The 24,994-nt window shown below is 38.5% G+C and overlaps 2 protein-coding genes across 3 annotated transcripts; both read right to left on the bottom strand.

Moving 5' to 3' along the window:
- Positions 1-3,949: 3,949 nt before the first annotated feature.
- On the bottom strand, positions 3,950-9,336 carry LOC306858088 (protein phosphatase 1 regulatory subunit 3C-B). 2 transcript variants are annotated; one of them, XM_079398483.1, is made up of 2 exons: positions 7,475-7,694; positions 3,950-6,513 (listed from the first exon to the last, which is right to left on the bottom strand). In XM_079398483.1, the coding sequence occupies exons 1-2, from the start codon at positions 7,486-7,488 to the stop codon at positions 5,574-5,576; spliced, it is 954 nt and encodes a 317-aa protein (XP_079254609.1). In that variant the 5' UTR covers positions 7,489-7,694; the 3' UTR covers positions 3,950-5,573. The 2 variants fall into 2 exon arrangements, with proteins under 2 accessions (XP_079254609.1, XP_079254610.1); XM_079398484.1 differs by lacking the exon at positions 7,475-7,694 and adding an exon at positions 9,254-9,336 and having other exon boundaries at positions 3,956-6,513.
- Positions 9,337-10,614: 1,278 nt separating this feature from the next.
- On the bottom strand, positions 10,615-24,499 carry LOC306858087 (MAGUK p55 subfamily member 3-like; the record flags this gene model as incomplete). Its single annotated transcript, XM_079398482.1, has 18 exons — positions 10,615-11,604; positions 11,730-11,858; positions 12,265-12,373; positions 13,621-13,714; positions 13,919-13,999; positions 14,083-14,244; positions 15,887-15,928; positions 17,847-17,867; positions 19,343-19,407; positions 19,984-20,180; positions 20,291-20,365; positions 20,486-20,571; positions 21,688-21,769; positions 21,898-22,035; positions 22,581-22,661; positions 23,737-23,814; positions 23,897-24,015; positions 24,475-24,499. 18 exons carry the CDS (start codon positions 24,497-24,499, stop codon positions 11,425-11,427), a joined length of 1,764 nt encoding a protein of 587 aa, XP_079254608.1. The 3' UTR covers positions 10,615-11,424.
- Positions 24,500-24,994: the final 495 nt, after the last annotated feature.

Raw genomic sequence — 24,994 nt, 5'->3', positions numbered from 1 at the left:
GTGACCATTGAGCAGGGCGGCGACCCCTGAGCGGCGAGTCGAGTCCATGCCCACCACGCCACCTTCTCCAATATCTCAACCCTGGCTGGCAGGCTGTGTCGTACACCAAGCGCCCCCTCCCCGAGGCGCCCCAGAAACGGAGGTGACGATCAATGGCCGGCCCCACCGAGCGCTGCTCGATACAGGCATCACCGTCAGCCTCGTCCACGCGAGAGTGCTCTCTCCCCGCAGCGAGACGAAAACCCGGTTGCCTATCGCCTGTGTCCATGGCGATACCCGTGAGGTGCCCACGTGGCGGGTGACGATCTCCCCGGTTCCTGGCCCGTCGAAGTGGGCATCGTGCGGAAACTGCCAGTAGACGTGCTGCTGGGAACGGACTGGCCAGGATTCGACGCACTGCTAGCCGCCACCACACAGCCTGCCAGCAACGACTGTTAGTGGTGCCCCGTGCCAAGACGGAGGCGATTTTGCAGTTGGCCCACGCCCATTCCACAGCGGGGCACCTCGGTATACAGAATACCACGCAACGAATCCGTGACCGCTTTCATTGGCCTGGCCTGGAGGCCGAAGTCCGGCGGTTCTGCCAAGCCTGTCCGACCTGCCAGAGAACGGCCCCGAGACCGCCTCTCCCCTCATCCCTCTACCCATAATAGAGGTGCCCTTCGAGCGCATCGGGATGGATCTGGTGGGGCCGTTGCCAAAGTCGGCCCGGGGACATGAACACATCCTCGTAGTCATTGACTATGCCACCCGGTACCCTGAAGCAGTCCCGCTGAGGAAAGCCACCGCCAAGAACATTGCCCGCGAGCTCTTCCTCCTGTTTAGCTGGGTTGGCCTACCAGCAGAGATCTTGACCGACCAGGGAACACCCTTCATGCCCTGCCTAATGGCTGACCTCTGCCGCCTGCTCCGGGTGAAGCAACTGCGGACCACCGTATACCACCCCCAGACGGATGGCCTGGTAGAGCGGTTTAATCAGACCCTGAAACAAATGTTACGGCGCGTGGCAACCGAAGATAAACGGGACTGGGACCAAATGCTCCCATACGTCCTGTTTGGTATATGGGAGGTACTGCAGGCTTTCACCGGCTTCACTCCGTTTGAGCTCCTCTTCGGACGGCAACCCCGCGGCCTGCTGGACGTAGCCAAGGAAGCTTGGGAACAACAACAGCCCAGCCCACACCGGTCCCTCGTCGAGCACGTCGCGGAGATGCGGCAGCGGATCGACCAAGTTATGCCATTAGTGCGGGAGCACATGACCAAGGCTCAACAGGCCCAACAACACCACTACGATCGAGCAGCTCAGCCCCGAGAGTTCCAGACGGGAGACCGGGTAATGGTGTTAGTCCCCACCTCCGCCTGCAAGTTTTTAGCCACCTGGCAAGGACCCTATACAGTGGTAGAGCGCGTGGGTCCCATCACCTACCGGGTCCGACAGCCCAGACGTCGCAACACCGAACAGCTCTACCACGTCAATCTGCTAAAGAAGTGGGTGGGGACCAGAGAGCAAGCGGTCGACCTGGCCACCGTAGACTCCGTCCCCGTCGACGTGAACCCGGATCTCTCGGCCACCCAGAAGACTGAGCTCCAGCACCTGGTCGGTCAGTTCTCGGATGTGTTCTCCCCGGTGCCCGGACGCACCCATATCCTCCAACACGACATCAGGACGCCCCCAGGGGTAGTGGTAAAACAGCGGCCCTACCAGATCCCTGAGGCTCGTCGGCGTGCTATCGAGGAAGAGGTCCAGCACATGCTGAAGTTGGGGGTAATTGAGCCATCACACAGCCCGTGGTCGTGCCCCATCGTCCTAGTTCCGAAGCCGGACGGCACCCTCCGCTTCTGCAACAACTTCAGACGTCTCAATGAAGTGTCGGAGTTCGACGGGTACCCAATGCCCCAAGTGGATGAGCTGCTAGACCGCCTCGGAAGGGCCCGCTACATCACCACCTTAGATCTAACCAAAGGATATTGGCAGGTGCCCCTCACTGATGCTGCCAAGGCAAAGACGGCCTTCTCGACCCCAAGCGGACACTGGCAATACCGGACCCTTCCCTTCGGCCTGCACGGGGCACAGGCTACCTTCCAGAGGCTTATGGATATCCTCCTCCGCCCTCACCAGCAATATGCAGCAGCCTACCTGGACGACGTGGTGATCCACTCGGAGCGTTGGGAGGACCACCTAGACCGTCTGCGGAGGGTGCTGATGGAGCTGCGGCGGGCCGGGCTCACCGCCAACCCTGCCAAATGTCACCTGGCGTTGTATGAAGCAAAGTACCTGGGGTACCAAGTTGGACGGGGGCTCATCCGTCCCCAAGACAAGAAGGTCGAAGCCGTCCGTGCCGCCCCGAGACCCCGCACGAAAACCCAGGTACGAGCATTCTTGGGGTTGGCAGGATATTATCGGTGTTTTATCCCCAACTTCTCCTCTCTAGCCGCCCCTTTGACAGACCTAACCAGGAAGGCGCAGCCTGAACAGGTCCCATGGGGACCAGAAGAGGAGAAGGCGTTCCGGTGGATCCAGCGGGCCCTCACGGAGAAACCGGTACTGCGGGCCCCCGACTTTGGTTGCCCCTTCCTGCTACAGACAGACGCGTCCGAGACGTCCTGTCCCAAGTCCAGGAAGGTGAGGAACACCCCGTCTTGTACATTAGCAGGAAGCTGACGCCGGCCGAGCGAAACTATGCCACGGTGGAGAAGGAGGGCCTGGCCATAAGGTGGGCGGTCCTGGAGTTGCAATACTACCTCTTGGGCCGTAAGTTCGTCCTCTACACCGATCACACGCTCCTGCAGTGGATGGCGAGGGCTAAAGATACCAACGCCAGGGTGACGCGGTGGTTCCTCGCACTCCAGGACTTCTGCTTTGAAGTCCGCCACCGGGCCGGGGCCCAGAACGCGAACGCCGACGGTCTCTCATGGATCTGGTTGGCTTATGCAGGTCTGTCAGGGGTCACTCCCCACCCACCCCCAATCTCCCCCTTACTGTTACCCTGTTACCTTGTCTTTCCACCAGGCCCAGGACAACGCTTAAGGGGGGGGGGGGGGGGGGGGGGGGGTGTGACGAGCGTCCCGAGGATCTATCAGCGTTGCCCTGGAAACATACAAAGGACACCTGCGCTCGCCCATTATGACGGAAGCGATCGCACCTGTCCCTAATTGGGCCGCGGCCAGATAAGCCGCGTGAGCCTCACAGTCAGGGAGTCTCATCTCCAACCCACAAGAGAACTAACACGCTGTACTCTCCGTTTCCTCCACAGACACGAGCATTTGATCGACCCAGCCTGCACAGACGACAGAGCCGGTCCATCACGCCACGGACACGCACCGGAGAGCACGCCACTCACCTCCACACTTCCTTGCACTACCCGAGCCCCTGTTTGTGAATAAATCCAACCTCCGGGGTATTCTTTTGAGTTCTCCTTGTCGCGTGTTCCTTCCACCCCGCCACAATAAATAAAGGTGACTTGAGTTGACTTAATAGCAAAACGGAACGGACTAAACATTCGGCTAAACATACTGGATGTACTGACCAAATTTTCCCACAAAAACACATCACTAACTTATAAAAACATCTGGTAAATGATTGTCAAGTGTAGGCTAAAATAAATGTTTATTTCCAGCTGTAGCTATGGGAATAAATATTTGTCAGCAATCTTAACAGCACTCATTCTGTTATTAGAAATACACTCTTTGTTCATTTAAACATTTATGCTTGTTGGTCGTCTGCACAGACACATTTTTATTTCTTAACAGGTATTTATTCTCATTCAGGAATGACTCTAAAATGTCATAAACATGTAGATACACTCCAAATCAAAACATTAATTTTCATTAATTAGTACATAACAGAGGCCTGGTGTCATCGCATGGTGCACTCTGATATTGAAGTCATGTTATTAATGAGAAGCAGTTGAAGTAAAACATGACATATTCATAATAAAACACGTCCACTCATCATAGAAACATTAAGTTTTATTTCTAACAGGAACACAGAGTATAGTACAAGATTCTTTCAAACAAACATCTTTCTTTGCAGTAGAAAAATATGGAGGCATACACTGTGGCTTGTGTAGGCCCCTTTTTACATTCGACCTACATGATCCCTCTCCGCAATTACAGCAGCTCATGGTTCATCACAGTCCATAATCACCTTCGTTCAAGGCCTCAACCTGTTTTTCTATTGTAGCAGAAGAGGGAAAAACAATCATGCAAAAAACAACAATCTCATTCAATATTATCACTCTCCTTTGCCACTCTTCCTGACTTACTATGACCTTCATAGCTACATCCAAATCCCTCATCTTCTATCCTCCAAATAACACTGGAGAGTTTACACACACCATGGGTCATAAATCACAATGCAGCACACACAGTCACGCACAATACCATAGCAGCAAATGTTGTAGGAAAACATTGTTGTAGGAAAGTGCAGCTTTAAAAAAGTAGAACAGACGTAGGAAGAATCGGAAGTGCAACAGCAGGAATTTAGCACTTAATGGGCATTATTTTCTCTCATGGACTCCCTTATAATGCGTAATGCTTAGTGCATTCACTAGAAAGTGACAGATAAACTGATACTATCAAATGAGATGCACAAACTTCAATATGAAGCAATCTCATATTGTACCAGATTATTCCATAATCTGAAAATTACACACATTTTATGCACTGCTGTTAAATGGACAATTAAGTCAAAATGTAAAATTCTGAGTCTTTTAATCACCCTCATGTGATACCTGAACAACTTTTTTCTTCAGTGGAACACTGAATAACATCATTTGAAGAACTGTTTTGTCCATACAATGGAAGTCAGTGGGTCCATAACAACATTTACTTTCATTATATAGCCAAAAAAAAAAAAAACACTGATACATTTTATTCAGAATCTTCTATTGTGTTAAAATAAAGGAAATGCACACATGTTTGGAGGTTGAATAAATGACAGAACTTTCATTTTTGGTTGAACTGTCCCTTTTAAGGTGACAAATTATTAACGTCCAGTCACATTTCAAAAGCAGGATTCCCAAAATTCAGTGACTTTAGATAAAGTAACAAAATTATTACCCTTCAAGGTAACAAAATAGTATGTTGCAGTATCTATTTCAGAGCAAATGCTAGTTGTTCACTTCATACAAGGACATTTGGAAAGATATCCAAAACAATGTCATTGTATAAAAGTTAATCACAGAATAACACAAAGGAAGGCATCTATGTTATGAAAATGATTGGTTTACCCCATGTCAGATCTACAAAATTGTGTACGTAGTGTGCTAGAAAATTACATAAACCAACATTTTTCATTCTGAGTAACTGCCATATTGTTAACATGGTTAGTCTCAAAGTTGCATAGAGCCCAAACTTCTCATTTTAAACTAAACGTGTATCTCAGAATCTTACACCAACACTGAATTAAACTGGACAGTATGAAAGATGGCCACACATGGCCAAAAGGGTTTTCTTTTGAGGATATCATTGCTAATTTCTACTCTTCAGACTTTTCAAAAGTCAATTCTGAAATTATTTGCATTTGTCCTTGTTCCAACATTTACTTCAAGTTCATCGGGGGTGTTGAACTGTCACCAGTAGGGGGTGTTGTTTTCAATATGACCCCAACTCTGCCATTCGGGGAAGAATCCACTAGACGTTCTCGGGCTCCCAAATTGATCAAATTCCATCTCTGGCCGTTTGCCTTGATTCTTGAAATCTGTTGCCGTCTGTTGGGTTACACTGGTCTGGCTGGGGTCGTTCTCTGCATGTACCAGCTTGTAATTTTTCCCGTCGTTATTGTCCCAGTATGTGGTATCATGTGTTTTGTAGGATATGCAGAACTCCACCAGCTCATGTGGGGGCACAAAACTTGGAAGGTCGATGGAAAATGAGAAAGTGTCAACGTCCTCGCAACCATAAACATTATTCATGTAAGTACAAGGAATATCATCGTAGCTTTTCCAGGAATCAAATGTTATTCGCACATGGACCATTTTATCAAAGCTTACGTTGCTCACTTTGACTGTGCCAGTGAGCGATCTCTCTTGAATTATACAGTTTTCCAAGCATACCAGGCTCTTCTTTAGACGGTTTCGGAAGTCCAAATAGTCTGCAGCAGGCTGAGGGAAATCCAAAATCAAATTCTTTTCCTTCTCCACTTTCAGGCCCACAATGGCGTCCTCTAAGTCTGATAATTCGAACTGCAGGTCTAACATGGGGTCTTCCTCGAATTCCTTGAATACATGGACTGCTGTCAGAGACATGCCTTTGGAGTCAGCAAAAACTACTTTCTTTTTGTTTTTGGTCTCGGGACTCTTCCATCCTATGTTATCAGTGTCCACATCTGTCTTGGTGCTGATGCAGGATCTCAGAGGTTTGTACTGGTTGACTAGGCTCCTGGACTTGCAGTCCTCATATGAACTGAGGAAACTGCGAAGAGGCGGCGAATGTGCCAGACAAATTCTCATTGCCATATCCACAGGCATAATTGGACTTGGCATTGGCCTGGAGTTCAGTATCTGCAAAACCCTGTCATGAAGACAATAATGAAGAACACTACAGTGACCAATTAAGCAGGAGATATGACAGATTTTCCTCAGAATTTAGAGATTAAAGTGGTTAACAAAACCATAGCTGCAGCTAGTTTGAGCTATTTTACAATCCAACTATAGTGCAACAGCTTTTCAAATTAGAATAATGATCAGTTTTTATAAGTAATATTCATACTTCTATATTATATTTGTTATTACATATAATATTTGTATCATACTTTAATACATTACAAAATTAAGGACTGGGATAAATCCAAAAGCAACACATTATAAAATATAAATTCCAGTCTTTTTAGCACTAATATTCACCTTATTAGACAATACTTTACATTTTAACTGTTACTAGTCATTTTTTTTTTTTTTGTACTACTTTTAAGATTTTACCTAGAAAGAAGGCAGTCTGTATGTAATGACTGGCTAGTCATTAAATACATACAGTATGACAAGTAAAACTTTTATTGTAACTAGTGAGATAAGCAATATTACTATTAACAGCATAGCAGTGTCTCAAAAAAAGAAACTATTATCTAATACCAAAATAATAGTAAAGCTATAACAGAGACTAGTAACTAGAGAATGCCAGTACTTCAATGAATAGTTACCAGTAAAACTGGAACATGTACTACAGCTAAATCTAAACCACAGATCCCTGTAGTATTCATTGGCAAAAAATAGCAAACACAGTGGTCAACCAATGGTCGCAGTTGGTCTAATTACCAGCTATTAAAAATTCAGTACTAGTAACAAAACAGATAAGGTTAGGCTAATAGACGTTAAAACAGCTTGACATTTCCAATGTTCAAATAATACTTTAAACAAGCCAATATTGTTTTAAATTAAATCTAAGTCATTATTAATATTCAAAGGTCATCTTTACACTTTTTCAGCACGCAGTGACAAACCCACTCGATACATTGTGACGCACTCTGTATTCTTACCTGGTGCAATTCATTGAAACCCGTGCTTTGTTTCCAAAACGGCAGACACAGTTTGCTCTGTTATAGTTTGAACAAGTACAGTTTTTCCTACTTGCTTTTAAACTTCATTTAACAACGTGTCAACCATCATAACTAAAAACCCACTGACGAACCGTCGTTTGCAGTGACACGCCCCCTTCGCGGTCCAGCTGTACTGCAAAAGCCGACAGCGCTCAGCCGGAACATCAACCCTCTGCGCGCATTGGTTCACAGTGACTCATTCTGACAGCCAATGGGAGAGCAGGAGAGCGAGGCGCTCGTGCAATCAGCGCGCAGGAAAGAATCAGTCGGGGCCCGCGTGCACTGCAGTGAACCGCGAAAGAGAGGCGGGGGAAGAGCGTCATCCAAAATTAGATAGCCTGTAGACCTCTGACGAAGCTGTGACGAGTAATTTCTGGTTAAAAGTAATTTATTTTCTGTATTTTTTTCCTTTATTAATAATACTGAGGCTTTTTGATCGTGTCACTGTATCTATTCACATATAATGAGGTTGTTAGTTTGTTTCACATGTGGGCTAAGGTTACTTTTGGCACAAAAACAAAACTGGTTCTTGAGTTGTGGCACACTGGACATTTCGTGTGCTAACATCATAAAAATAGGCTTAGTTCATGGAGAAGCAGGTTTGAAACCGGCTTCTGCCATGCCCCATTTTCCCTTGCTCAGCTTTCATTCAGGTCCTATAAACACTACGCCTAACTATACAGGTAGAAATCTTCACAAATGGGACCCTGGACCAAATCAGTCATCAGGGTCCATTTAAAAAAACAATTGAGATTCATACATCATCTGAAAGCTGAATAAATAAGCTTTCCATTGATGTATGGCTTGGGATAGGGCAATATTTGGCCGAGATACTATTTATACTATTTCTATACCTGTGCTACTTATGACTGGTTTTGTGGCCCAGGGTCACAAATAGAAAAAAAAATATCAGGCCAGGAAAATGGAGAAAAAAGTTCTGGATTTTTATTTATTTATTTATTTATTTTATAGCCTAGTGAATTCAACATTTTCTAATGAATTTTGCAAGAAATTACTTTTTGTCATTTTAATCACTTTTTCGAATTATATATATATATATATATATATATATATATATATATATATATATATATATATATAATAATAATAAAAAACTTTTTCATCATGAATATCTGGAAAGCATGGAAGATCATTGGTCAAAATGAGTGGGAACCTTGTTCATAAGTGCAAGATCACATGTACCAATTGCAAGCTGTCATTTGTGGGTGTTAAACATTTATGAAGCTGTCATGCTCTATTGGTGTTAGACGGTCAAAATGCTGTTGCAATGACAGCAGCCTATTGAGGTATGTGACCTACATTAGCAAGATCCATATTGCAACATTTTACAAAATGTATAATGTATTTATGATAATTTCATGATAATTCCTGCTAACTTCTAAAGTCACTCTACAACTTGAAAATAAACACATATAATATGTTTTTTAAAGACAATTCATACATCTATAGGATATATTTATTCCATAGTGAATATTTTTTGTTATAGATAAATGTATATGCTTTGAATAAGTTCAGGAGCCAGAAAAGACAAAGCATAGTTGTATAAAAAGTTTTAAAATACATTGTCTAATAAAAAATCTCTAATAAAATGACATTAGAAACAGCACCCATTTAAGCAATAAATATATTACGACAAATTTGTGAAAGTACTTCAAATTTGGGTGCGCTGTCAGCATATTCAAAATAATATATTTTTACCTTTTTATAAGGTCTTCTATTCCTTTTGAGATGCCTGAGTTCGTTTTGCTGAGGTCTAATCTAAACACTTTAGTCTGTATCTCAAGAGTGGAAACTTCAAGCAACTATTGGTCCATTAACCACACTTGCAAAACAGGAAGCGTATAGACAGCCTGCACAATCAATGTAGCTACAGCTGGCCATCAGCATAATGATACAAAATACACTAATCAAATCACATTCTGTTTTCACTAATGACGATGGTCCATGATGATGATCAGTGAGAATTAATTTACGTCTATAATATAGAATCAAGCAAAGTGCTTGGTTTTCTTTTAACCAGGTGTTTTGCTAATTTTAAGTGGTTAGTGCAATTACAGATTGTTAAATGATGCAGTTTAGTATAAGCGGGACAATATATTTACAACATTTGGTGTTTTATTCAACATTTTGAGTATTGGATTGATTTATATGATTATTGTTTTCACAGTGAGTGCTGTTGATTATAGATGATTTCCTGAGGTCGGTTAAACAATACAGGGTGTGTTTGCTTGATATCAGCAGTCATGCAAACGTGTATTAAGGGAACAAGAGCGCTGAACAAGATAGAACTTGCAAGGATTTCTTCATTTGTCTGTGTGATTTTATCCATCTTAAAAAAGTTTGCTTGCATTAATTGGACTGTGCACAAATATGATTGTTGTTGAGTATGAGACACAACTGTGTTACAGTCTTAGGTTTTTACGTGCCACTTCCTCAGTGACCTGAAGTTGACCTGACTTTGACCCGCTGAAATGTGGGCAGTTTTGGCAATATTTACAGAGCTATTGCAAGAATATCAGTATTTAGAGAACCATCCAGTGAAATCTGATGAGAATGTGCTGCAGTACATGAGCCCAAAAATATTTGGTATTTTATGTGCTTATAAATGTTGGTTTCATATGATCTCGCTGATGTCAGTTCAGATAGAACACGCCCTCTTATTCGTGGACAGAAGATACTTTGGTATCTTTGAAACCATGAAACTTCTTAAACGGCAGTAAATGAATAATAATAACAATAATACAAATCTTTTTTTGTGTGTGTGTATTTAAAATGGTCCACATTACCTCATGATGCTCTGCTTGCTTTGTTTTAAGGTTTAAATATAGAACTAAAAAGCCTGTTACTACCATCTGCAGCTGGATGGCTGTATTACCAGTCACTGAGTCAATTCAACAAGAGCACAAGATGATGCTCAAGGTTTGTTGGCTTAAACATTCAAAGCAATATTTATTTGTTAAATGTGTGTATATGTAATATAAATATATGAAATATTCAAATAATAACATTTTATGTTTTGATGTTCTCTCTAATAAAAGAGAAATCTGAAAGAATGAGATGCAGTTTGTAATTTTTATTATAACAATTACATTCAAAAATGCTCCATATATTCTAAAAGGGCACACATTCATAACATTTTGAACAGTACTATATGGCCATAAAGATGTTAACATGCTTTATGCTCTTTGACTATAATGTAGAATTTGTCTAATAAACTACACAGACATCATACAGTCATCGGTTTGTTACAAAAACGTTGACAATTACAATTAAATTATGGCAGGCTGTGACCAAATACGAAATTTTAATTTTATTTTAGTATAAACACTGAAATTTTTTGCAAATATACAGTATGATATTTTACATCATTCCCATTTACATTTGACTAAATATACACAGCCAGCTGAAGATAACAAAGTTGAAGTTGAAGATAACAAAACAAGAGTTTCACACTAGATTGTTTGCCTGGCAGAAACCAGCTTCGACACAGTGAGTAAACCTGAGTCAGAACTGTCCTCTCATTGAAGTGGTCCTGTCCTCACTCGATGTTTATTTGTGCAGATCACTCAACAGAAATAAGGACAATAATTTTCTCCCACAGAAAACTAATTCTTTCAGCTATTAGTGATATATTTCTTGTCAGTGCTACTTCCATGCAAAATCTTATGAACAGAAATCTTCACCACTAGCGTAGTACAACAGACCTCAGTTTAAACAATTCAGACGGCACTTGTATTTTGCTTTGTATTACTTCAGTCGAACAGGATGAAACAGAAACTGGCAGACAGCAGACTTGGAAAGAGGCAGAGAGGTCTATGTTTTCATTACACCATATAAGTGAGTGTTTGAATTTAAGGAAGGAGGGAGGATCAAGATCGGACCCAGCTGGCAGGCACCCACTGCGGCTCCCTCTCAAGTCGCTCCAGAATATTCCTCAGCTCTACACAGGCACTGGCAGAGTCCTCCTTTACCAGGACCCTGTCCACTAGGTGGCCATATTGCTGGTCCATCTGCTCGGCTGACTGCCTCATGTCCTGCAGGTCTTCATCCTTTTCACAAGAGGATAGAGAAAGAGAAATAGAAGAGAGAGTTTTGTTCATTGTGTACAATATAAGAGTTAAATGAAAGAGATTTACTAGCTGCATTTGGTGATATAAATCCCGTCTCGTCTCACCGTGATGTGTCCGTTGTCACCCCTTCCTGGTGATGTGGGAGAGCTACGTTGCCGACATATCTCAGGGATGCGTGGCTTTACAAAAATCACATAGGCCTTAAACTCTGCTGTACAGAGAATTTTCAGGGCCTGGGATAAAAAAAAAAGATATAAATCATTGCATTTGTTTCAAGGTCTCTGCTGATGGCAAATGTTGTAGATACAAATCAAGATTAGGAAGAGCAGAAACATTACCACTGTGCAAGGGATCACCATTTACACATATTTGTTTATTAGCAAACACTTTTTGATTTAGAAATGAATACAGTAATATACCTGTATGACTTTTTACCATGTAAAACAAAGGGAGCTATTATCAAAATATCAAAGCTATTCTTTTTAATCCAAAGAAAATGATCACAATTTCAGTGCAATTACTCATTTATTTAAATGAATTGTGTATTACTTCACATCACATATGACCAGAGCTCAGAATCAGAAATACAGAGAAAAGCCAATACTGAAAATAAATACAATGACAGAATGTTATATTTACCTCAGGTTGAACATCTACCAGACATACTTTATTTCTCGCCAGGACACTCCTGATTGACTCCAGACTCGTCCCATATTGGTTATTCTTATATTCACCATATTCAATAAACCTGGGTATACACAATATATGTTGTGTGCCAATTCAAACAACAGTAAAATTAAATCTGTTAGCACAATTAAAGGAAGAGGGGAGCGCGGGGCACAAAGTAACTTGGGGGTTAGTTGTAACACGTTTTTTAAATATTTCCACACATGCTAGCATAACCAAATTTACAGTATTTACTAGTTACCATATCAACATTACATAGAGAAAAAAAGTGCGCCAAAATTAAAAAGTCTTTTGAAGATATCGCTGAACATTTATTTTACCATAGTAAAACTATATTTCTGGCTGAAGTAAATTTTTCATCTCAGTTTCTATTACTAATTTAAAATGAATCTGTTATTTATCAGTTTAGATGAGTTTTTTAATGCTTCGATAACCAGCAGAAGACACTAACTGGTTTTAAATGAAAAGTTGTGCAGATGGGGTAAATTGTAACACTGCGTTACAATCTGCCTTGCCGTGCTATTCTATGACATTAGAGATGTAATTCACACTATTTACTTTAATACATTTTAATGGGAAACGACGAGAAACAGGTGAATAAAGACTGACAATCATTGTTTAATGTTCAGAACTTCAAGACATGGAAAGCATTTTGGCTCGTTTATATGGGCCGTCCCATATATGGTTGCAATATGTTCATTGTCAAACTCTAAAATCAGATTACTTTTAATTATTAAAAAACGCCATTATTTTATTTCAAATAAATAATTGTTTCATTTTATTTTAGTTTGTCTAGTATATATTTTTTAATAAGATCAGATAACATTTTAGTCTGTCATATGGTCATATTACAACGTGCCCCTCAGCTGTTACAATGTACCCCACCTACGGGGCATGTTGTCACATTTCACTTCACACTTGAGGGTAAATAAAGAAAAACGTATACACTGTGTTTATGAAACAAAGCGACATATTTGTACTAGACAAGTGTGAAATTACTGTGGATAAAAAATTATACTCTGAACACGAAGTGGATTTACACAATTTGAGAAAGTCAAAAAGTGTTACTTTGTGCCCCGCTCTGCCCTAGTTCACCCGAAAATGAAAACTGTCATCATTTACCAAACCTGTATAACTACTTCTTCCTCAGAACACATAAGAAGAAAATTGCCATGCAGTTACAACAGATGGTAGCCAAAAAACGTTTTTGGGTGAACTATGCCTATAACAAAATGCCACACAGATGTTTTACAACACTGACAAAAAGCACACCCAAAATAGATATTAAAAACGTTTCATATAACATACTTATTCGACTGAATGTCAGCCTCAAAGGCCTGCTTGGAGATGAAGTGGTATTCTACACCTTCCTTCTCATGGCTCTTTCTGGGTCTTGTTGTATCTGTTAGAAAATGATGACACAAATTATACTAGCATTTCAGTTAATGTCACATGTGATTTTACAACACACAATATGTAGTTATTAAAATAAATAAAATGTAAAATTAGAAGCTTTAACATCAGGTCATCAACTTGATACAGCTTCTTGTATCAACCAGGACCTCCACAGTCTCTAATGTTGGGCTAATGGAAAATGTAAACTCACGTGGCACAGCGACACCATAGCGATGAGGATTCTCAACAATCACCTTCTGCTTCAGCTCATTGATCCGAGCACCAAGAGATCCTGCAGAAAAAAATGAAATGAGATTCTGAAGGCCGATAAAAGATTGACTCATTTAGAATGTCCTGACATCCCTTGTATCTTACCTATCAGCACCACAAGCCTTGGTTTGTCGTGGGGTCTCATCTGATATAGTGTCACCTCTTCATATATGAAGAACTCATTCTCTTCAGACTCTGCTGGACAAGACTCTTTGGTTGAACCCTGGTGATCCTTGCGGCTCAGTCTGAAGCTTCTCCTTAGACCAGCTGTGAGAGCAGAATGATTTGACAGTAGATCAACATAGGTAAAACACATCTAAAAATATAGAGAAAATCAGAAAGAGACATGACAGAATTACGTGAACACAAAGATCAGACAAAAAGACAAGGATGGAAAGAGGTATGTCCTCCAGACTAAAAATACCATGTGCCTCACACTGCTGCTGATTTTATGTAACAGCTGCATCTCAGGGGAAAATAGCAACACACTGTTCATCTGCTTTGTAAAATTTAATATGCAGTGAATAAGTTATTCTATTCTATTCACCTTACAAGTATGAAAGAAATATGGTACCTGAGTAAAACTCCCAGGAAAAGGCCTGGCCACAGGATGGTGCCACCGCCTTACACTTTGGAGAAACTACAACTAATGTTAGACCATCACACATCCAGCAAAGTTCTATAGAGACTATCACGAGCTATCAGCCATGCCAAAGCCTCTGTGAGCCACTAGCCAAAAGCAACAGTTCCTTGGCTATAGCAGTGCACATGTTGTTCATACTTAAAGGAGACATTCACCAAAAATAATAGTTTAAAGCCCACAAAAGTTCCTTCCCTGTAAAAGCCCAATTCCATTGCATAAGAAAAAAATGCTTTGCAAATTATAATTAGGAGATTAAAAACAAAGATACAAAGTCATACTTGAGATAAAAACATTACTATGAGATAAATCAAAAGATAAAAAAATCATGACAAAAATTTGTAATAATTACAACAATTTTACACATTATCACATAATTCCAAACATGTTATATGATATACTTGTCATATTGTTGATTTATATGCCATAATTTTAAATTGTCATTATTATGACATTTTATCTCATAATTTTGACTTTTTATATCATAATCCTAGCTTTTTATTTTTTCTTATGTGGTGGAAATGCACTTCCATACTTTTCTCCCATGGAACACTAAAAGAGAAATGCTGGCAGTTTTTTCCATGAAATGAAAAAAAAAAAGTGAATGAAGCTGTTTAGATAAAACAAAATGCAAATATGGTGCCAATGTGTCAGGTTTATGTCAATATAACATGGTAAATCACTGAAATGTGAATATGCAGATGTGCGGACTGAGTTTAATTTAATCTCATTACTTAAGTATTACTTTAGATAACAGCGTCTGCTAAATGACTAAATGTAAATGTCTATTCCTCACACAAAACAACTGTATGACTTCAGAATACTGGCTACCATATAATATTATTCAGTGTTCCTCTTTTTGTGGTCAGCAGAAGAAAGAAAGTCATACAGGCTCAACTCAACAACATGAGGTTGATTAAATTACAGAATTTTCATTTTTGGGTGAACTGTCCCTTTAAGCAGTAAGCACCAAAAACAGTAAGTGCATCAATCTGGCAATCTTCCTCGTAGCAAAAAGCACACACTAAAAACCACTAAAACTCAAAGAGGGAGTTGTCCGAAGCCGGCAGCAGAGTAGTGGGCTCAAGATGTGACCAATGGCTGGGGACTTAGGATGTGCCAAGCGTATGAGCTCTGTGGTGAAGTGTACCGAAGAACTCGCAACAAAACCAGACGATGTATAAAGCGCACCACACCACACAAAAAAAAGCATCATCCAAAGCCAAAGCCACGTGGAGTGCATTCAGTGTGTAAGGTGCCAGCTCTCACCTACGTGCTGTCCACTGACACTGCCCTCACTGTCACAGTCCTCTGGAGGGTGGGTGGGTCAGGAGAGCACAAGAGATGAAAGGGTACAGGCAGGAGAGGAGAATCAGTGGGGACTTTACAAGGACATTTCATAGGTCAGAGTTATTGGAGAGGCCAAGAGAAACACAACCGCAAAATAAAGCAGCAAGCACTGAGCGGAGGGATTTCAGCATCTGTACTGGGTACTCAGAGTCTTGTAGTTTCAAAAATTAAGGCGTTCCTTTCATGGACTAGCCATGAATATAATTAGTAACAAATACCTGAAATACCCATTTTACAGCTGTATTAATTAATTTGAAAAGAATCTACAAATATTTTGATTTCATTAGTTTACATTTTAGTTTACGGCGTCCTTGTCACAATACAAATAAGTACTAGGTAATATTAATTAACAACACATATTTACTATAGGGTTAGGGTTTATAGTTATCTGCTTGTACAGCCCCATTTCCTTAAAAGTTGGGACATTTTGTAAAATGCAATAAAAACTAGAATCTGTGTTTTGTTCAGTCTCTTTAACCTTAATTTAACTGACAAAAGTACAAAGAAAAATCTGTTTCCACTCACCAACAAATGTTGATTTTAATGGCTGCAACACACTCGTTTACATAATCTGTTTAATTGTTTCTGAACTGCTGTAATTTTGCAAATATTGGAATATTTGTATCTTGTTTGGTGTAAGGCTTTTCTGTGGTCATCATTGTTTTATTCTCCTCTACATGAAATGCTACACAATTTCAATAGAATACAGATCTGGACTGCAGACAGGCCAGTCAAGCACATCCACTCAGTATCCACAAAACCAAGCTGGTGTTGCACGTGCAGAATGAGGGCTGGCGTTGTCTTGCATCCTCAGACTGTATAAAGTGACAATGGTTTATCGTAGTACTTATAAGCTCATGCGGCTATATTTAATGCTTTCTATGCACATTGAGCAGAGATTTCCAGCGTTCCCTAGATGGTTTGAGATTCCCTTAATCTTTTCACAATATTACATATAAAATATTATAAATGTAAAATATTAATACCTAACTTCTTTGCAGTCTTGCGTTGATAAATGTTATTTTTTCAATGCTTTTACAATTCTCTCATTAAAGTGATAGTTCACCTCAAAATGAAAATTGTCATCATTCACTCACCCTGTTGTTCCAAACCTGTATGAATTTTATATTATATTATATTTGAAAGAATGTTAGTAAGCAAACAGTTGCTGGTAGCCATTGACTTGGCTAATGGCTACAATCAACTGTTTGCTTACCAACATTTTTCAGTTTGTGTTCAACAGAAGAAAGAAACTCATACAGGTTTGGAGCAACTCGAATTTAAGTAAGTAAGTAATTTTATTTGTATAGCACTTTTCATACATAAAATGCAACTCAAAGTGCTTCACAAGCATAAAACAAATATTAAAAAACAACGTAAGTAAATATGGCAGAATTCTTATTTTTTGGGGAACTGAGAATTTTTTTGGTACAAACTGGCAAGCCATGATCCATGTTTGCTTGCAAAGACTGACTTTTGGTGAATGATTTTTATACCCAATTATGCTACCCTTACCTATTACCTGTTCATCTGTTTAACTATAATCTTTTCACTTTTATTTTGTCTATGTCCAAATATTTTTGGAATGTGTTACAGCCACTGAAATCAAAATGTATTTATATTATCAAAATACAATTAAGTTGGTCAGTGAAAACATTCTTAGTTCTTATATTCATAGTTTTGTCAGTTAAATAAAGGTTAAAAATAATTAATAAATCACAATTAATAAATCACAACTTTTTTGGAAATGGGGTTGTAATTATGCATAATTCACCATTACTACTATACTAACTGTGTGTGTGTAACAAGGACACTATAATATAAAGCGTTACCTTTTAATTTTTTCATATGTAGTGACTTTTTTTTCAAAATCACCTACCTTTTTCACAAGTTTGGTCACCTGAGGTAAGCAGAGTGAGGAAACAAACACAATTGCTGAAACATGAATAAGTATGAAAAGCAAATGAATAAGGTATCTTGCAAGTATTGTCATTTGTGATAGGTCTAGGTAAAATATACATGGGCAATCTTAATTTATCCTTTACACATAGGCCTATCAGTTCTTAAAACTATTTCAGTGTATTTATACAGCACTTTCTTCAGACTGGGAGAGTTGCGAATATAGAATTTAATGCAATGCAATAACTGTGTATTGGCAAGAAACGTCTGAGCCTTATGCAAAAGCAGGTTCTTTTTGTGAATCAGAAACATACAGCGAGACCACGCAGCCCAATTCCAGAAACAAATAACTTCTTTCAAAAAGAGTGGCCTGTATAAGTTCCAGCATTGACAAGAAAGAATATATAATTAAAACAAAAAAAAAGAATCTGCCTTGATACGCTGATTATACCCATATCCAACATTTGAAAGCATCTGAACGTAAACAACATTTGTCCTGCCAAATAGCACAGCATCGTCTGGGTAACCTTTAACAGGATTGGACAAAAAGAGGAATATCTGACTATAAACCGATGAATATGTCTGAATACCAGAGTTTCCTTCATTCCGCTTTGGTACGATTCCATATTTTCTATAAGGGTTAGTCACACACCTAAATACGATGTGAGATGTTCAGCTGTCTGCTAAATAATTTCTGCATTTACACAGTGTTTGGTTAAATATTCACACAAAACTCATGTATTTAGTTAGTAGGTAACATGTTAACACTTTAGAATACTGATCCTTTGTTAATGAATAACTACACAGGAACAAGTCACTAATGCACTATTAACACTGTAGTAACTACTATTACCAAACAAGAAACTCTGATTATTGATTTAGTAAGTAATAGCGCTCAGTTGAAACTGGTAGTTCACTATTAGCTAATCAAAAACTACTATTTTTTAATATATCCTGGAGAACTACTAAGAACTACTGTATACAGGCTCATAATTAATGTGAATTATGCATAATGTATAATTAATTCTAAAATGAAGATGATGATACTAGTAATACTAGTAATGACTCAAGTGTTACTACATCCGTCAGAAGAAATAATTAGATCCAAATAATTAGTAAATCCTTCTGAAGAATTTGGTAATACTTGAGTCATTACAAGTGGGTTACCATGACCTTTACTTTAGAATTAATTATTCATTATGTATTATTCATATTAATTATGAACCTGTATACAGTAGTTCTTAGGGAGGTATGAAAAAATAATAGTTACTGATTAGCTAATCGTCAACTACCACATTCAACTAAGCACTATTACTTACTAATTCATTAATCAGAGTTTCTTGTTAGTTACTAGTAGTTACTAGAGTGCTAATATTGCGTTACTCATGTGTCCTTGTTTAGTTATTCATTAATGATGGAAGAAGTGTTACCGGTAACATACTTCTGTTAGCTATGCAGTAACTTTTGAGAACTTACATGGTGTTGCTCTAGGTGATTTAGGGCTCTGGTGTGTTCCCATTTTCATCCTATACAACAGTCGTCTACAGATTTAGGGCAAAAAGTCAAAATATAATTACAAAAAAATAAATCAAACACTTTGTTTTAGAAGACCTATAGTGGTGGAGTGTCACATGGAGATGGGGCTGAGTATTCTCAAATATTTATTAAAAATGAAATGATTAATTTACCTACTAACATTCATAACTCTAATGAACTCATTTAAAAGGATGTTTATTTCCAATATGTGATAGCCCATTAAACACCGCAAAAGGAGGCTGATTTGATTAAAAAAAAAATACCAATCAGAATGGATATTAAAATAATGCATACAGCATAATTTTGGTCAAGGATTTAATTCCTGTTCTATTAACAGACAATTAATATCAGACCTTTAAAGCCGGTTTTATTTACATTTTAATACATCATCAATCCTGCTTGTAATTCACATAAAAGAAGGAAAGAAATTTAATATTAATGTATCCAAACAAATCCAAATTGCTGAAGAATCAGCCTCTACTTAAAATCTGCTCTTGAACTACCATTGCATATTACAGACATTTGGTCTATAAGGCAATAATAAAGGTAAATGAAAGGTAGACATGATTTTTGTTGTGTACCTTTCCTGGAACTGTCTTGAGGGAATGAGGCCGGCACGCAGGTTGCTGTCTCTCACTCTTTTGGCCTGCCACCATGTTGGGTCGTCTTGGCTCACCACCTGCAGGATGTCCCCACGTGTGAAAGGCAGTCCTGCCTCCTGACAAGGTGTGGCCTTGTCTTCAAATGGTGTGTAATCAAACAGGGCTCTTAAATAGACCTTAAAGAGAGAAAAAAAAAAAAAACAGAGCGTATAACATTGCATGCATATTTTGAAGCAGCTGCCATCTGTTCTGTCCTATGTCATTCAAATAAAGCGATTACATTCACCTTACTCTCCTTGAATCTATCCTCCTCCTTAATGGCAGGGATTATCTTCAGAGTGATCGAGCCCTGAGACTGAGACTGCAGCCCGACAAATAATAAAGAATCAAAGACATTAAATCAGTTAAGTGCCTTTTCAGATAATGAATCTTATGGGAATGACTCAGCTTTTGTAAATCAGCAGAGGAATAGTGAACACACCAGAATCTGGCTGATCTCCTCAGGACGTTTGTGTATAATGAGATTTCCATTGACCTCCCTTAACTCATCTCCAACATGTACCAGACCTGAAGGGGAATTCAGTGAACAGTCATTGTGGTGCATTTAAAATACAGTGGGGTACAAAAAAATAAAAAAAAATTAATTCTAAGGATATAAGAATAATTAATTCTATAGTGAAAGTACTTCTATTTCATGATAAATTATCTTCATAATATTATAATATATACACTATATATTATCTTCATAATTCATAACAAATGAGCAAATATATTTAAAACTATTTCTTAAAAAAAAAAATACTATTCTATACTATTATATTTTATTTACTGAAATTGGCTCTCTAAATTCATCTACAAAATTATTCAACACCCAAAAGTTAAGTTTTATAGAGAATACTTTATTCTGAAACCTCTCTACTGGAATTTGGCCCATTCCACACTTGAAAAAGCTTCCAGATCACTGATCATTTTTGGTTGTCACGCTGTCACTGCTTTCTTCAAATTCATTGAAATATTTCTAGTAAATTCAGTAAATTGAGGGTTTTTCTCAGTTTCTCTGATCAAACATTTTATTCCACTTCAACACTCTCTGATACAAGGTTTTCTGGTACACTTTTTAAACTTTGCACTTTTTTTAGGAACTGCATAACACTGCATACAAACACTCATTATACAACAGGACAACCTAGCTTGCAAGGTACATGTCATATTTCAACAGAATTTCCATGGCAACCATGAAATCTGCTCTGTATATTTCCAGTATAATCTGTAATCCCAAAGCAAAGCATAATCTCAAGGATTTTAGTAAATATTTTGCTCGTGATAAGAAAAATACGCTGCTCAGAATGCTATTAATTTGAAAAAAAAAAAGATTCTGCTGTGATTACAGTCTCCCCTCTACTTTTCAAAATGTCGTTTTGGATACCTAATAGCAGAGATTGTCAGTAAATTCTTTGCGTAACATTTAAATAAATGGTTATTCAATTCCCTCTCTTTATCTCTCCATTAAGAATTGAGTCGTCTGCCATGGGTTTTACAGTCAGTTTTTGACTCGCATGGTCCCTGATTGCATCATCACAGATTATGTTGCATCAAATCTGCTGAGAGATATTTAGCTGTTGTCCAGCCACAGTGAAAAAAAAAAGTTATGCTGACAAGGGGAAGGACCAGGCTGTCACTCACCACTACGGTCTGCAGCTCCTCCCCTCATTATCCTAGCAACCACTACCGCCCCAGTTACTTCATCCCTGCGGATGGTCGCACCCTGAAGAGACATAATTGATTGCAGAAATTAAATATAAACCCATATTTTGTATGTCTTAATGATAATGGACAGTACATTAAGAATATTAGTCCATTTTGTTGACAAAACAGCTCAATGCTGAAACTCACAAGAGGCTCCTTGTTCTTCACCAAACGCACAATCTTTACCGATTCCTCCTCCAGTTCATCGTCTAGATCATCCGGTAGAGGGGGAAGCACAGGCTCAAAGTTCTTCTGTGCCACTGTGTCATGTACTGTTAGCACTGCCTGATGGAGAGAAAAATCCCAATAAAAGTTGACAAGATGACCCAATGGTGCTGTGGAAGAAAGGATATGCTTGTGTATGCACGAGAAAGAGAATTAGCATGTAGGTGTAGATCGCTTGACAGAGAATGGTACAAAACAGAGAAGAGGAAACTGATGCCCGGGGCAAATGAGCGAGTCTAATTAGAAGGCTGTAAAATGTAATCCGATTCTATTTTGTCATGCCGCTCACTATAAAATAGAAATTAATTAAGCTTAATTACATCAAGCTTCATTTAAATACTGATTTAACAGGAATTATTGTGTCAGCATTATATCTGTTAGAGAATTTACATACCCATGCTGTGGTTTTTAATTTGATTATTATAATATAATAAGGCAAGTGTTTATATGCATCGTTATTTCTGAAAATATTGTTAATTGTACTTTAGGGCAGTATAAGATCAATGGAGTATTTTTCTGAAAATTCACCACAAAGACATGAATAAGGAAAATCAACAGTCAGGAAAATCTCTACAAAGACATGGGCACAAGTGTGAGTTTTGCACCTTCACATGTGGAGCAGTAAGAAGTGTTAATAGCTCTCTCTCGTCTTCTTCTAGTGGTCCATTCTGTAGCTCCTCTGCGACCTGTCAGTGCAAACCACAAGAACGATATCATCAAAAATGCAAAAACATGGCAATGTTTACTACTACAGTGAAAAAAACCCCACACTTAATCACCGTTTTTATTTTTCATTAAAAACATCTAGCCTTAAAGATGTGTTGCTGTTTTACATACACTAACGTTCAAATGTTTTGATTCAGATTGTTTTCAACATGTTTCTTGAGCACTAAATAACCATATAATGAGTTCTGAAGGAACATGTGACACCAAAGAATGGATAAAGGCTGCTGAAAATTCATCTTTGTCATTACAGGAATAAATTACATTTTAAAATATATTACAATAAAAACTGTTAATATACTATATATTATATATATAGTATATAATATATATTATAAATATAAATAAAATAATATAAAATAATATTTCACAATATTACTGTAGTTTTGTTTCATGACCTGCTTCATAAAGTAAATGCAGTCTTGGTTTGCAAAAGAGAAACATTTCAGAAACCTTAAAAATATCACTAACATTTTGAACAACTTTTGAAAGGTTGTATATATATTAGATATATATTAGTATATTTATTAGGTTCTTTATACAAGTCATATGTAAGATATATGTGACCCTGGAACACAAAACTAGTCATAAGGGTAATTTTTTTCAAATTAAGATTTATCATCAAGAATAAATAAACTTGCCCTTGATATATGGTTTGTTAGGATAGGAAAATATTTGGCTGAGAAACAACTATTTGAAAATCTGGAATCTGAGGGTGCAAAAAAAAAATGCTGAGAAAAATCACCTTTGAAGTTGTCCAAATGATTTTCTTAGCAATGCATATTACTAATCAAAAATCAAGCTTTGGTATATTTACAGTAGGAAATTTACAAAATATCTTCATGGAACATGATCTTTACTTCATGGAACATGATTTTTGGCATAAAAGAAAACCAATAATTTTGACCCATGCAATATATTGTTGGCTATTGTTACAAATATACCCATGCTACTTATGAGTTATGACTGGTTTTGTGGTCCAGGGTCACATATAATGAATATTTGATTGTTTGCAGTCGAAGTAGAGATGCCACTTACGTCTTCGGCCAGACAGGATGCGCTGTGGAGCACTGGGGTCGGGCTCTGGAGCTGGAACTGCCTGAGTCGCTCATGAATCTGCATGAAAGGTCACAACATATGGATAATCATTCACAAAAACAATACTAGGATGTTAGACATTATCTCCAGCTTTACACACTTTCATAAGATAGCTGAGGCTCCTCTCACTGAAGACCTCCCTGAGGAAAACAATGTCCTCTTTGTGATTAGCATCTGGATGCAGCTGGGAGGTGAGGAGGGCAAGCATCTCATGCAAACCTGCAAGATAAAAAAAAAAAAAAAACTTTAAAATTGTACAGTTATTCCTTTTCTGTATACTTTTTCGAAACATAAATAATATAATAATGTTACATTGACCAATACACCAGGACTTACTGATGTCTATTAGTGTATCTTAATTTACCAATAGTATTGAAAAAGGCTTTAGTCATATTTAAAATATTCTGTCAGCCATTTCATAGTACAATGTTTCATAATAGGTGATTAAACAAATAGTATTCAATTGATCATGTGTTCTCAACATTTTCCAATGTAGGCCTAAAACATGAAAAACTTTTAATAGGCAAATGACTGGAATCACATGTGAATGTACATGATTTTAAACATTTTTAAAACTATTTCTTTATATGTACTTTATTTAATGAGGAAGAAATGACTATTATTTATTATGATGATCAAATGAGCTCATTTTTCAATCAGAGCTACTGTATGACGTACCTGTGGTAGGCGAGAGAACAGGCATTGCTGCTCATGAGACAGACAGAGACGAAGGAAAAATGGTTCTCCTCTTCTCTCAGGTCACTCAAAATGCGTGCTCATCTGAAAAGCCTGTTAGAAATAAAATGGCACAAGCCAACTTTAGGAAACCCTTAACATTACAACTGTTCTCTTCTATGGATTGCGTGGTAAATATCTGTTCAAAAAGGATGTGGCACATCAAATCAATGAGGCGGATCCTGTACGACACAATTAGAGGGTAATAATATTTTATGCTCATTTGATCATTTGAGGCTTTAAAAGCAAATGATATTTGCAAGGTGAGGTTTGCTGTGTTATGAAGTAACAAACCCCATCATGGAATTTAGCTTTTTTCTTTAAAGATGAGACACAAATAGACTGTACCCAGTCAACAAAATAAGCAGAAAGAAAGAGAAGAGAAAGGGAGAATGAAAAATATGACAATAGTCATTAGGCATGGCATTAAATTAAATTACACTCCAAGTCATCTCAGTTTAAT

Source organism: Barbus barbus, assembly GCF_936440315.1.
Source record: "Barbus barbus genome assembly, chromosome: 38".
In the NCBI taxonomy this organism is placed as follows: Eukaryota; Metazoa; Chordata; class Actinopteri; order Cypriniformes; family Cyprinidae; genus Barbus; species Barbus barbus.
This window is presented reverse-complemented; position numbering and strand designations above follow the sequence as displayed.